The sequence below is a fragment of the Rhizophagus irregularis genome, chromosome 6, assembly GCF_026210795.1.
Source record: "Rhizophagus irregularis chromosome 6, complete sequence".
In the NCBI taxonomy this organism is placed as follows: domain Eukaryota; kingdom Fungi; phylum Glomeromycota; class Glomeromycetes; order Glomerales; family Glomeraceae; genus Rhizophagus; species Rhizophagus irregularis.
Window position 1 is genome coordinate 5,532,406 of NC_089434.1, and position 14,843 is coordinate 5,547,248.

General features: G+C 27.2%; 3 protein-coding genes across 3 annotated transcripts; 1 reads left to right on the plus strand and 2 right to left on the minus strand.

Annotated features, from left to right (window-relative positions):
- Positions 1-2,062: 2,062 nt before the first annotated feature.
- On the plus strand, positions 2,063-3,793 carry OCT59_026818 (uncharacterized protein; the record flags this gene model as incomplete). The annotated part of the gene is made up of 4 exons (XM_066143469.1): positions 2,063-2,356; positions 2,438-2,655; positions 2,745-2,800; positions 2,904-3,793. The coding sequence occupies 4 exons, from the start codon at positions 2,063-2,065 to the stop codon at positions 3,791-3,793; spliced, it is 1,458 nt and encodes a 485-aa protein (XP_065992985.1).
- A 476-nt stretch (positions 3,794-4,269) lies between these two features.
- On the minus strand, positions 4,270-5,552 carry OCT59_026819 (uncharacterized protein; the record flags this gene model as incomplete). The annotated part of the gene is made up of 1 exon (XM_025311078.2): positions 4,270-5,552. Exon 1 carries the CDS (start codon positions 5,422-5,424, stop codon positions 4,270-4,272), a length of 1,155 nt encoding a protein of 384 aa, XP_025175258.1. The 5' UTR covers positions 5,425-5,552.
- Positions 5,553-12,534: 6,982 nt separating this feature from the next.
- Positions 12,535-14,601, minus strand: OCT59_026820 (uncharacterized protein; the record flags this gene model as incomplete). The annotated part of the gene is made up of 7 exons (XM_066143470.1): positions 12,535-12,750; positions 12,831-13,196; positions 13,274-13,441; positions 13,523-13,607; positions 13,684-13,878; positions 14,140-14,476; positions 14,586-14,601. 7 exons carry the CDS (start codon positions 14,599-14,601, stop codon positions 12,535-12,537), a joined length of 1,383 nt encoding a protein of 460 aa, XP_065992986.1.
- Positions 14,602-14,843: the final 242 nt, after the last annotated feature.

Below are 14,843 nucleotides of genomic sequence, written 5' to 3' on the forward strand. Positions count from 1 at the left end.
TCCAGAACCAGAATTTTTATCAATCGGGTTTGCCGTAAATGTAGAACAAGATGAAAAAATTGAAAAATATAACATGCAAATTGAAGAATTTCACGTCGGGATATCTGAAAATATATTACTAGAGCAAATATTTCGGCATTTTTTTTCTTTAATAATAAAGATCTTATACATATATGTTATTACTATAACTGGAAACAATAACATTGTTTATTTGTTTGCTAGGTCAAGTGCTACTGTCATATGGCTTATTGGTGTTATGTGGTGTAAAATAGTCATATGATCATTGATTAAGTTCATTGATTAACCCATTTGTTTTTAGTCTAATCTTTCTAATCTTGTAATCTTGATTTTATTGATATATCGATATAAGATTTATTATTTAATTAAAGATTCTTGATTCTTCTACAACAATCTCGCCGTCAGATTATTTCCAATGTTAATATGATCACTCCAAGTCCTAGTAATCATCAGGATAAACCTTCTTATCAGGCTTATCTATCATTGACGGTTTTAGGTTATTTTTATAAATGCCATAAAGTATTAAGTTTTCTATTTACGTTGTAATACTATGGTATTTATATTGTGCTTCCATATTTAAACCAATTAAGGCTCAATTATGCACAGCCTTTTTATATTTCTAGTTAATCCGAAAATAACTACTACCCTTATTATATTGTTTATTTTTTTTTTCATGTGTTATAAGGAGTTACTGTAATCATATTAAGTTTCACAAAGGTCAATATATGATACCAATAAAATCTTCTTATTGCAGATCACCCTAAATATTTTGTTGAGAGAACTTCAATTTTTAATAATAATAATTTTAACAAATGAGCTTAATATTTAATAGTGGAATAATTTTTTTGATTTGTTACAAATATTTTAAACGTTTCATAGTATGTTATAATATATTTGTAAAAGAATACTAAAAAATTACAATACATATAATATCTATTATATATTATATATATATATATATATATTTCAGGGGAAATATTCGGCTTTTTTAAAATAAATTTTCCGTCTTTATTTTTTATAACGTAAAATCATATCAAAAAAAAGGAGAAAATTTAATTCTTAATGACCAATTAATTTAATAAAGGAACTACAGCGAAATTTTGTAAAGTATTTCTGAATTCCATTTATGGTATTTAATTACTAAAACAATATAAAGGTATAGCTAGGGTGTACCACGATTTATAAAGAACATGATTGGTTGCACGTGATCACAAACCTTACCAACAGGCAACAGTTAGACTTGATCAACATGATTGGCGAATCTCTCTTTTTTTTCTAACGAATCATATCATAAATAGAATATTTAATTTTTGTAACACAAATTTCCCCAATATTTGCTCAATCTCTCTCTGCATAAAAATCAAGTAACATCATTGGACGATTTTTTAGTAGAAGCATCAAGTTCATAAATCTGGATTCTTACTTTATAATTAGAATAATTTAAACCATTTTTATTGAACTTTTTTTGGCCAACAAAAAGAAACAAAAGAAATTTAAAAATTGGAATGTTAAAGAAAAATGATGTACATGTCGAATTGCCGAAAATGCCTTTGTTATTTTAAAAATCAATCAATTAATTAATATTAGAAATATTTACTAAAAAGAGATTATTCAATATATCCGTTTGTACAAGAAACAAGTATTATCTTACAGTATTCTTAAATCCGCAATTACAATTTGTACAATATATTAATACTTTTTACTTCATTCATTTTAATCCATTAAATTTTTTTTGATTGCATTTTTTTGCATACTACGTATACTACTATACTACGCATAGTCGCATACTTGTGTGATCATTGAACTGTGTTTCATTGTTTCTGAATTCGATTTCACGATATAAACGATAAACCAATACAAAACGATGGACAAGGTTGGTACAAATGATATGCAGGCTGACTCACTAAATGACTTTTATTATTAAGGTTATGAAGATTAAAAGATATTTATGATTTTTTATATTAATTTTTTTAAAAAAACCGTAATGATTTGTTATTTAAACAGTGTCCTTGCTTGAGTTTTATCAAGTAAAAAAAAAATTAATATGCAACGATATATAAATAATCCAGGATTTTCCCAATTACGTTCCCTCGCCTTTAATAACACGCCAAAGAACACAAACCGATGTAAAACGGACATTGTCCAAAACTTGCCCACAGAAATCTTAATTCAAATATTTGGTAATATAATTTCGACTAATTTTATGAGGATTTGCGATGACGATGAATTTTTCATTCGTGAAATGGAAAGAATCTTAATACGTTTAACGTGTAAAAGATGGAACCATATTGTGATCAGTTTAATAAGTCATGCCCATTATGACATTCGTAAGATTAAAGTAAGTTATCAAATTGATATAATTTTGTATTAATATGATATATATATATACTGTATATTAATTACTAATTTCATTTTACAGAAACATAAATTAGAATATGTCGTGCCTCCTCCTACTTTAAAGAGTCTCAATATAATTGATAGTCGTTACTTGTATGTAAATATTTGTGATCCGCATATTTTCTATGATCCTTATAATTGGATCTCCGAAAGCGAGATTAACGAATGGCTTTATAATAAAGATTTGAAATATGTAAAAAAACTTTACCTATATGGTTGTATGGATCTCACTGCAGACGGGTATATAATATATAATAATTATAATATTTATTTTATTTAAAATATTTTATTGAATTTTTTGCGTTAAATCTTATTTTTTATTTTTTTAGACTTTCGAATTTATTTGATCAATTAGTTGATCTTTCCATCGTAAACTGCCCACAAAGTAAGATTTTTATTTTTATTTTAATTGTATTAAAACAATATTACCAATTAATAATTAAAAAAAAAATTTATGTATATATAATTTTATTTATCATAAATTTTAGTAACCGAAAAATCTTTATCTTTAATGTTAAAGAAACTGAAAAATCTCGAATCATTGACAATTAACACCGACAAATTCTTTTCTTCCAAATTACATGAAATAATCGAAGCTTTTTCGCCAAAATTATGTAATTTGAAGTTAGTAATCCCTTTTTTATTGAAATTAAAACAAAAGATTAATTTTCAATTGATGGATTTATGCTGTTTGCCTAAATCGGTCAATAGTTTCATAATATGTTTACAAATCCCAACTTATGATAATCAAATTTTTACATCGACACCTCCTCCTAATACATTGAAACGTTTAGACGTTTCAAATTGTTTCTTTTTAAAAAATTTATTCAATATTCCAAAGTTTCTTACTCACTTGACTGTAAGTTATCCATCATTACCCCGTGATACGATTAAACTCCCTTCAACCATTGAATATTTGAATATTTCAGGTTACATTCGTAACACTCTTCATTCTTCATCAAATTGTTCCTACAATTATAGTAAAAATTGGATCAACACATTCCCGGATAACGCTCCCTTTCTTCACACCTTAATTTTACACATGTACGCATCTCCCCAATTACTTTTTCCCGCAATAGTTCGTTTTGCGGATACAATACGTTATTTAGACTGTCGTATATTATTATTAAATATGATTGATATAAGTATTTGTGAGGCACCATGTTATCTTGGGAGACAACATCAACTTGATATGATTCAAGAATTAAAAGGTCTTGTAGAATTAAGATTTCATTGTAGATTGGAGGAAAAGGAAATCGAAAAATTTCCCACTACTCTGAAGAAACTTTGGTTGATAAACGGATTTAATAGTCAATCTATAATTGATTATGCTTATAGAAAAGGAATTAAAATTTTTGAATTACGTCAAAGTTATTAATACATTGTAGTAGTTAGCGTACTAGCATATATATATTAGTATTAGTATTTTCTTTTTTTTTTTATTCCATATTTTTTAAACATTTATTTTAATTTTTATAATAATAAGGAACATTTTATTATTTCGTACTTTCAAATTGTATTTTGAGTTTTTGATTATAATAAAGGAATTTTTATTATTCATACTTTTGTATTATGATAATAATAACTACCCTAGCGTTACCAAGAAAGATTACAATATTTAATTGAAGATGAAATATATGATATATATACTGTACTATATAACGATAATAGGTAATGTTTATACAATAACATAAATATTACAGAATTTTATATTTAACTAGCTATCTCTATATTTCCTAAAAAAACTGAATACCAAATTAAAAGACTATTCAATATATTTTTTTTCGTCTTTGTTCTTTTTTTAGTTTTTTCATATTCCTATTTCAATTTTTTTCTTTTCTTAATTTACGTTTCCTACTTGTTCTCTTTTAACTGATTTGTTAGATTGTTTATCACGTTTGTTTGATTATTTATCACTTTTGTTAGTTGTTTTATCTCTTCTGTTAGTGTTTCTATTTGCTGTTTTTTATCTTTAATACTTACTTCACCATTCAGATAAATGGAGATTAATGTATTGATGTTATCAGGTTTTTCATTAAAATGGTTAACTAATCTAGTAAAAGATAAAGTACAAATTCCAAAAGCTATTCTTGTGATAATAGGGCTGGTGCTAATTAAATATCCAGATACAATAGCTGGATAAACAATTAATAACATTATATTAATATGTTTAAAAAACTTAAAGATTGTAGGGAAATTAGTGATACGTTGAAATTCTCTTACGTAACGTATCAAAATACTTTCACGAAGTTTGCGAATGTGTAAAATTGTGATACAAGACGCATGTAAAGTATAGACTACAATTCCAAAAATATAAATTATCCTATTTGCTAGCCTCAAACTGTTGCATTTGTTAATTCCAAAGTTTTTAATGCAATAATTACTCATGTGACTATAAACCTTATTAGCATTATTATTGAGACCCAAATCACCATGGATAAAGGCGTCATACCCAGAATATGATAAAATAGTAAGCACTAAAATGAAGTAGCAAGCTAACATTTCACCTTCAAATATTTCATTTATAAATTTTATAAATCCTGTAAATAACTTTTTTATGCTTCCTCCTCCATTTATTTTTTTATTTTTGTTGTTTCCATTTTCATCATCCACATTTATACTTGTTTCACCATTTCCTCTCTCATCTATTTTTTTTCCTTCCACATTTTCATTGTTTTCTTCTTTAATCTTTTCTTTATCTTCTTTTTTGTATTGAACCCATAAGAAAAGGATGTATGAAATTATTCCAAAAAGTGCTGTAACGGCGTAATTTACAATAACTTCTCTTTTGTAATAGTTACTATAATATTGATACCATTCAATTGCTGTAATTAAAGGAAATATAACAATAGATGCAAATATAAAGAAATCATCAAATATATTTATCATGGATAATTTCTTTCTTTTACCATCTTTAAAACCATTAAACAGACCAACTATCAATACTGGAAGTAATCCAATGAGAATTGAATTAATTGTATCTTCAGCTGGATTATAAGATGGTGACATTTTTGTAAATAATCACAAATTGGGATAAGTTTAAATAAATAAAAAAAAATTTTTTAGATTTTTTATCTTTTATAATCTTTTTTTTTTTTGTTTGAAATTTGTTTTTTTACATAAAAATTAATTTTTCTCAAACATAATAAAATTTATCAAAAGCAAAGCCAGTGTGATAAAGTGACAAGCCGTTTTTCAAATAAAAAGATTATTAACTACTTTTTGCGCCAGGTCCTGATATATGGATCGACATAAATTTGCCTTTTTGCAAAATTACACGTTTTTCCTAAATTATATTTTTTATTTTATTTGTTTTTAAAAATTTAATGAGTTACATGAGTTACGAAATTATATAAAATTTAAACCATTTTTTTTTTAAAAAAAAAATGAAAAATTAGTCGGTAACGCCTATAAACTGTCGAAAATATTCAGCCAAAAACTCAGTTCACATTAATCTACATCGTTTAAAATACGTCATTTTGTGATTTTTACTAATATTTTAACGCGAATATGATTTCTAGATACATAAACTTAATACGACAATCAATGTAATTACAGTATTTATAACAATAAGTCAATTACTAACGTCAGTTACATTTGACAAAGAAATTTAACTCGAACTCGTAATATTATCTATTATCTCAACTTTCAGTAATAATATACTATATTTATTGTATATAATATATAACATAAGCATTCTTTACTTGATGTAATCATTAAAGCTACTAACATTCGAGTTGTTGATTCAAAGTTGCTCATCTCATGCTTTGATATGGCGCAGTGTATAAAAACGTGGCAAAAAATATCTCGTAACATTTCTTTTAGCTTCGCCCTCGTTAATAAAACAAGATTATTGCGGCTCAAAAAAATTATTTGATAACAAAATCTCTCATTTTCACATTATTTTTAAAGTGGCTCTGCTCTTCAATTGTAAATTTAATGAGGCGCAATACTATAGAAAAACGTGGCAAAAATACTTCCTTTACTTTGCCTTCATTGGTAATAATATGAAAAAAAAATGTAATCAAATACTACGTGTTACTATGGAAAAATTTTCTTGTATAAACACTTTGTAATTGAGGAGAGAAAATTTCTTATTGTTATAAAAACAAATTAACAAACAACAAATAAGAATTTTATATAAAATACTGAACACAAAATCAATCATGCAATTAAAATACTTATTGCTGACTTTCGTCTTCACTATCTTTACTATTGCTTTAGCGGATAAATAAATAATCTCTTTACTTCAAAAGAAAGTTTTTTCTCTTTTTTAATATTAATTACCAAACGAATTCTTTTAATAATAATTTACGTGACGCAGACACAGCACCATATGCGACAGAATTGCAAAGAAAAAAGTTCAAAGGACCTGTTCATTATAAACGTGACATAGACGCACGATGGGAATCCTGGTAAAGAAAAAGATTGCACAAGATGCATACTTTGGATAATAGCTAGCCAAGTAACTACACATTAAAAAGTTGATAATTACTTAATCTCTTATAAAAGATCGTATTTTGAATTTTACTATTCGTTTCGTTTATAAAGTATGTATATATTAAAATTTAATAAAAATGAAAATAGGAAATAGCCTTAATCATATGATGATCTTATATTGATAAAAAAATAATTAGAACAGTTATAGAGAGTATGTGTAGTTAGACATGGTTACACGGAATGTATCCGGTTCTCGTCACGTGGTCGATAATAAATCTTTGCTCTCCGAACTTAAGTTTCCGTTCCCTAGTTGATATTTATTCAAGTATATATTAGATCCATTCTTTGACGCAAATGTATCTTTCTTATACGTGTACGACATACTATCTTATACGACATATATTATGTGACATATACGTCGTATAAGAACATAGCACCTGATCGTATAAGAACGATACATTTGCTTCTTTCACTACTAAATTTTTTTTCCCGATGACTGCATATTTTCGAACTCGATTTAGATTGAAGCGACGATAAAATAAAGGCTATCAAGGCTATTCGCGTGCTTGATATATAATAAATAAAAAAGTTAAAGCCATTCTTACTATCTTAAGAATTTACTTTATTCCACCTATTTTAGAATCATTAAAATAAATGAATGAATGAATGAAATAATTTCTATTGTAACTAATTTGACTCGATTTGTTCAAACTCGAATTTAGATTTTAAATTGAGTTGAATCGAATCTAGTTTAACTCGATTCATGTGGAAGACTGCGCGATGTGATATGCAGACCACAAGATTATGACCAAAACTCAAAAGATGTTAGCTTTGTTGATTTTATAAAATGATATTTCATTACGTTTCTCCTACCGATGTTGATAACAGCTTTGTAAATGATCGACGAATGTTCCACAGACAGTTTTTCGCCACATACTTTAAACAATATATTCGGGCGTAACCTGTCACACATCACTTCCCCAGTAACACCACTAAATTTTTCACCCCACGTGACCTAATAATATTCATCACCGGCATCACACCCCACCGCGTTTTCACTGTTTATATTTATCTGAGGGACTTAGTTTTTTTTGCCTTCCAAAATTATTTTTTTCACAACCCCTTAACTGTCACCGGTCATGTGGGGTGAAATTTTAATTATAAAATTGGTGGTGTTACTACGGTAAATGTCACACATTTAGGACGTGCAGTGCTCAATTGTCACCTTGCCATCACTAGTAGAAATTGCAAAGAGTATGATCACAAAAACTTTAATTTTTGTTATTTTTATTAATTTTCTTATTTAAATCAAAAAGCATTGTTTCTATAATCAAAATACAATGAGCCTTTTCTACGATCATGTATATGCGACAGATAACCATCACACAGTTCAAGCTGTCATATGCCTTTACACCATGTTAGTGGTGTATTGAATATGAATAATAATAAACATTTTAAATACTTTATACCAAATAAACAATTTTTTTAAACAATACGATAATTTTATTTCCTAGTAAAAATGTATAAAATAAAAAATAAAAATAAAAATATTGGAAAAGAATCAGTAAAAAAAATAGAACAAGTCGTCTAAATAAAAAAAAACGTAGAAGAGGGGGAATGAGCACATTAAAAATCGAGAAATAGATTATCACAAACACGGAAAAAGTTTCGTAATTCGTACACGACAAGAATTTAGAAAAAAAAAAGTTTCAACATAAGAACCGAATATAGACTTGGCTTACAAAAGGGTTTTTTATACAAAGCAAATGATTTATAACGGTGTTACGGGTATTACGAAAAAAAAAAGATTTTTACGAAAAAAAATGCGAGAACGAAATGTATAAAAAAAAAATCGAACTGATAAAAAATATACCAAAAGGACAGTGATTTACAGTACAGTAATGTTCACGTACTGTAAGCCCACCTACCCACCCCACTGCCCTGTTAAAGGTTGGAACAAATGTAGGTTCCTTGGCGATCCCGGTGATTTTTCTTACTGGTATTTTTGCACTTTATGCCAGTAGATATTTAATCTTACGATCGCCGTGACGTTTTCCGAACTCTCTTCCAATTATTTTATCTTATTGATAAAATTTCTCTCGTAGACTTAACTATTCGTGACACATTAGTAAAAATGAAGAAACATTTATTTTCCTTTCTCTTTTTAAACATATACTAAAAGATGTAGTTTACTTACGACGTGGATCGAGAACATTCCTCCAGGCTCCAGCTAAATTAAAAAGAATATTAAAGTTAAATTTCCTTTTATTTTACTTTATTTATTAAATTAAACTTACCGATTTTATCTGCTGAAAAATTTGGTTATCCAAAAGCTACCACCATTTTGCTGTGTTCCGGAATCTTTTTCAAAACAAGTCAGACCGGTGTCATAATTTCTTCATCGAAATTAACAATAATTGCATCAACTTGAAAGAAAAAAACCAAAACATGTTTTTTAATAATTAATTTTTTTATTTTTTAAAAAAAATTGATAAATAAAAGATAATGTATATCGTTATTAATAGTTAATGGTAGTTAATGGTATCTTTTTTTTTAATAAAATATTTGATCCTTTATTTTTTTTTAAAAAAAAAAAAATCATAAAAAACCCACCTATTTATTTAATAAAAAAATTTTTTTGATTTTCTTTTGTTTTCTTTTTTTGATTATCGGAACTTACATTCCGAATTCTAAATCGAATGAAAAAAAAGGGGGCCAAATCAATCTAAAAAAAGAAAAATTTTCTTTGTATTTGATATGTACGTACGTGTCCATTATTCCTAATTATATTTATAGTTAAATCTCAATATTCTGATTGATTACTCCTTCATTATTTTGGCGCAGTGCATAATTAGTAATACGTGATTGGTTGATTGATGATAGCTATAAATTGGACTCTACGCGTTCCCTTTTTGGAAAAAATTTACATGTTTAAAATCAGGGACTATTTTAATTTAATAAATGTGTTTATTAATTATGCATTATAGGTAAATTTTGAATGCAGTAGCACCCGAAAAGATACCAAAAACGCGTAAGTAAAAAATTTTGTAAAATCCGGAAAGTACAAGTTTGATTAATTAAACGCATTTGTCATTAATCATTGCTTCAAATTTACTCCCGTATATTAATAATTTAGTTTATGAAAAAAAAAAAAAATAATAATTTTTTATTTTATTACATTTTCGTTTGATTCCGGAAAATGCCTTTCTCATTAAAGATTAATACATGTGTAAACGCATTTTTATTTATCATATTTCATATTTCAAATCATTAATGTATCAGTTGACTTTCTTGTATACTTAAAAAAAAAAAATTATTTTTATCGATCGAAATTTCAGCCCGATTTATTGCAGCGGATTTCGGAATTTTCAAGATCAAAAAAAGGTCTATCATACGGGTACCATCAAACGCAACCACAATTACCACTATCACAATTGCATTCATATGAATATTGACAACTATATCAAATGCCAAATGAATTTATATCATATCTACTACCTTGCTCATTCCCTTTCTCTCGCTCCCTTCTCCGCCCTTTCCCTTGGTTTCTAGTTATTGGTTCTCTTCTCTTGCCCCTTTTCTCTCGTTTCTTCCCACGGACTTAGATTTCGGTAGGAGTTAGAATCTTTTCAAATTTATTTTTTTAACAAAACGTTTTGCTAACGTTTCTATTTTTATTTTAATTTATTTCCTAGATGGATAGGTCTTATGAACGCGTAGAATTTCAGCATGGGAAATCTGAAATTTTTTTTCTAGTCGGCTAGATCTTTTGGGCGCGTAAAATTTCGGTAAGGAAATCTGAATTTTTTATTTTGATTTAATTTTTAACGAAATGTTTTACTAACGTTTCGATTTTAAACTTCTTTTTTTTAGGTGACCGGCTCTTTGGACGTGCAGAATTTCAGTAAGAAAATCTAATTTTTTTTTTTTTAATTTAATTTTAAACGAAATGTTTACTAACGTTTAAATTTAATCTTTTTTTTAGATGACCAGGTCCTTTTAGCGCAGTAGAGGATTCTGGAAATATATTTTCTTAGCGAATGTAGAATTCGGTAAGAGAAATAGATAATCTTTTTTTTTGAATTATTACTTATAACAACGAAACTTTTATTAACGATTTCGTTTTTATTATTTTTTAGGCGATCTTTTGACGCGTGAATTTTAGTAAGAAAAAGTTTTTTTCCCTCTTTATTAATTTAACGAAACGTTTTACTAAGTTTTGACTCTTCTCTTTTTTTAGGGGAGTTCCGATTTTGAAGCAACGGGATATTTGGTAAGTTTTTGAAAATATTTTTCGAAAACTAAACTTTTTTATTTTAACGAACTCTACTAACAGTTCATTTTTTTTTTATTTTGTAGGTGGCCGTTTAACAAAACATTTTGATTTTCTTTTGTGGACGGACGTCTGGACGCATGGAAAGTTCAGTAGGAAGTCTTAATTTATTTATTATCTTTAACGAAACGTTACTAACGTTTCGTTTTTTTTTTAAATGACTAAGATCTTGGACATGTAAATTTTGGTAACGGATCCAGAAAAAATTTTATTTTAAATTTATTTTTTCTATCAAAACGTTTTACTAAGAACTCTGGATTTCTTTAGACGTATTGGTTTTCAAATCTTGGTAAGTATTCTTTTCTTTAATTTGTTTGTACTAACGAACAGTTACTCACACTTCGTTATTTTTTTCTTAGACAGCGGCTTCTATATACTTTACACAGGATTTTGGAGATTTTTTTTTTGTTTTCTCTAATAGTATTGGTAATTAAATCAAAAAGATGAAGAATGGTGAAAGAGAAATGAACGCTTATAAAGGAGTGCAAAGTAACTGCACGAAGAAATGAGGATAGAGGAGGATTAAGTAAATCTTCTGGTAAACAAAACTGATAATAAGATTGGAAGCATATTTCGTTGAGAAGCCAGGGGAATTACATCTATTTGAAGGAGAGTGAGTTTATTATTGAGAATAAGATTAATATCCACAATTTTATTTTTATTTTTAAAATCCACGTGATTAATATCCACAATTCTTTATCTGAGACAACAGTTCGGAAAACATTGGATTAATCAGGTGATTGTTGATCATCTTTGAAGTCAACGTATAATTTTTATATTAGATAATGTATTTGATAAATAAATTTTACGATTAAACTTGCAATATATTTTACAATAATTTGTTACAATTTATATTAATATACATGTTAATAAATTAATATTACAATTAATGTTATACTGGCTATTGTACGTAAATGTACGATGCCCCTACAAGACCAATAACGAGTATCTTATGATGGTTTGTATACAATGTATTGTGATATTGTTGTAATATTAATTTCACTTGTTAGCAAGTATTTAGATGCAATAAAAATGAAAGGGCTAGAAAAGGTATTTGTGATGTAAAGATTGAAATAGAGGACGGTTATATTGTTTCAATGGTTCACAAAAAATTAGAAATATACTATTTCAAATTCAGTAAATAATTGATAACGATCCATTTTATAAAGAGATTGATGTCGAACATCTATCGTGAGGTTCGCAATCGAACATCCTTTTAGGAGGCTTTATTTTCTATGCTAATAATAATTGTTCGTATATAAATCACGTGAATTTATCATGTGATATTTTGATATTTCGCTATGGTAATAAAAAACAAAATCCAAAAAATTATTACAATTTAAAAATTACTTTACATATTGAATAATAGTCTTGAGGTTCTTTTTGTATTCCCACACAACATGATTTAAGATATCATGTTGCGGACTAATTCCTGTTAAGTGATCTGGTTGGGATTCTCCACATTTTAATTCACTTTCACCATCTTTTTTATGCAAGTAGTATATCTTCCCTGGAATATATAGTTTTCTGTTGGTGCCTTCCAATTCATTTTTATTCAGATTCTATCATAATATTAATATTTACAAAAAGATAATTAATTCATTAATTATTTGAATTAATATTACAATTTAACATTACATACCATTTTAGATATCTCTCTTAAATTTTCAAAACTCATTCTTGTAATAATATCATTTTCATTCACAAAATTATTAATAAAATCCTTGGTTCTAGAAGTTAAAGAAAATGAACAACATGGTGGGGTTGCAAAATTCCATGCTTGGGTATCAAACTCATGTTTTTGTAAAAGTATAGCTACAATAGATGACACAGCTGCGCCTAAAGAATGCCCAGTCACTTTAACAGAATAATTATTATATTTTTTAATTTTATCACGTAACTCATTAAAAATAATGTTTGCACTTTGATGCATTCCACAATGATAATAGTCTTCGCAATTATAATCTACATTGTATGCTTTAAGATCGATCAATATATCAGAAATACTCTACAAAAAATATTGTTAATTAATAGATAAATTTTTATATATGTGTTAGAATAGAAAAGAACTTGGTTAAATCTTACAAGGGTTCCGCGGATACATATGATAATGGATTTTTTTGGTTTATCTTCAATTATCATGTATGCAGGTATATTCTTTCTATTTTTGGTATAACAAATGAGTTTTTTACTACGACGTTCAAGAGATTTTTTAATTTTGTTTTCAGCAAGAAGTCCTAGCATTGAATATTTCTAATCGAATATTATGATAAACTTGTTAGTAAACAAAAATGGTTAGTGGTCAATAAATTCAGATTATATACAAGAACATACGTATAATATATTTGAAAATTTTAAGTATTCTAGGGCATCCTTTATTTTATTCTCAATAAGAGGAGGATATGTAATTGGATGATCACTAAATAAATAATAACATCAATTAACAAGACTTCCCATATTAATATGTAAATAAATAAAATAAAAAAAAATATTACAGGCGTTTTTGGGTATCACAACTCCTAGATCTAAGAAGCTTGCATATTTCCATAATCCCGCCATCAAAATCCTCAAGAAGGAGTTGGACATCCCTAACATTAGAATGTGGTTGTAATTGTGTTCTGGAGGTATGCATACTTATTTTAATACGACCAATAATTTCTTGTGATCCTTTAGCTTTAAGATCAATAACACTGTTGTCATTAATATAAAATTAGTATAAAAAATATTTTTTCACTTGAATGATGAAACGTGTAGTGTAGGGTGGAAGTGTTGTGTAGTGTATGGCGCCCCATGTGACATCATACATAGGTGATAAATAATATAAATCGGCCAAAATTATCATAACGCGGGCTGGGATATTATTTATCACCTGAGTATATTCCACACTCTTATACTTTACCGCGTTACACACAGCTAAATATCACCATACACTACACATGATTTCGTCTTACCGTTCAATTTTTTGGTCCGGTTCTAAAAAATTTAATCGAATGGAACCACATCCAATTGCTTTCCCATGAAGGTGATGTTCTCCAACTAGTTTCTGAAATTTCTGAAATTTCTGAGATTTCTGAAATTTTGATCGGATGTCATCAAGAGTATTTTCAATTAATAAGGGTTCGTAAACTCTAAATTTTAATTTACTATGATACAACCATTCATCAGGGATATTAAGATTCTCTATACTCCCTTTAGAAACATAGGTACACTTATTAACAAACTTAAGTTTAGTCCATTTAAGTGATTGAGAACAAGTTATCTGTTCAATACGGACGGTAACCGCTAAACCTAATTAAATGAATGTGTAATTAATATAGGTCAATGCATAATTAGTTATTAATTGTTTACTTTTTAAACCATAAGAATAACAAACATATATGAAGCTACAGCAGTATACCATTTAATGATGACATTGATTTGTGTTTTCTCGATAGTTGTTTAAAATTTATAGCTAAACATTACAAGTCTAAGCGACCTTTATATAATAATACTAATTATATTCCAACAAAAAACCGGTTATGATACCAAATTTAATATTTAGATACATGAAAATACAGTATTATTATAACTAAAAATGAGGCGCCTATTACAAAATCGGCTTTATTGAAAAATCCACATTTCTTTGTTAAAATTAATAATAGACTAGTAGAGATTG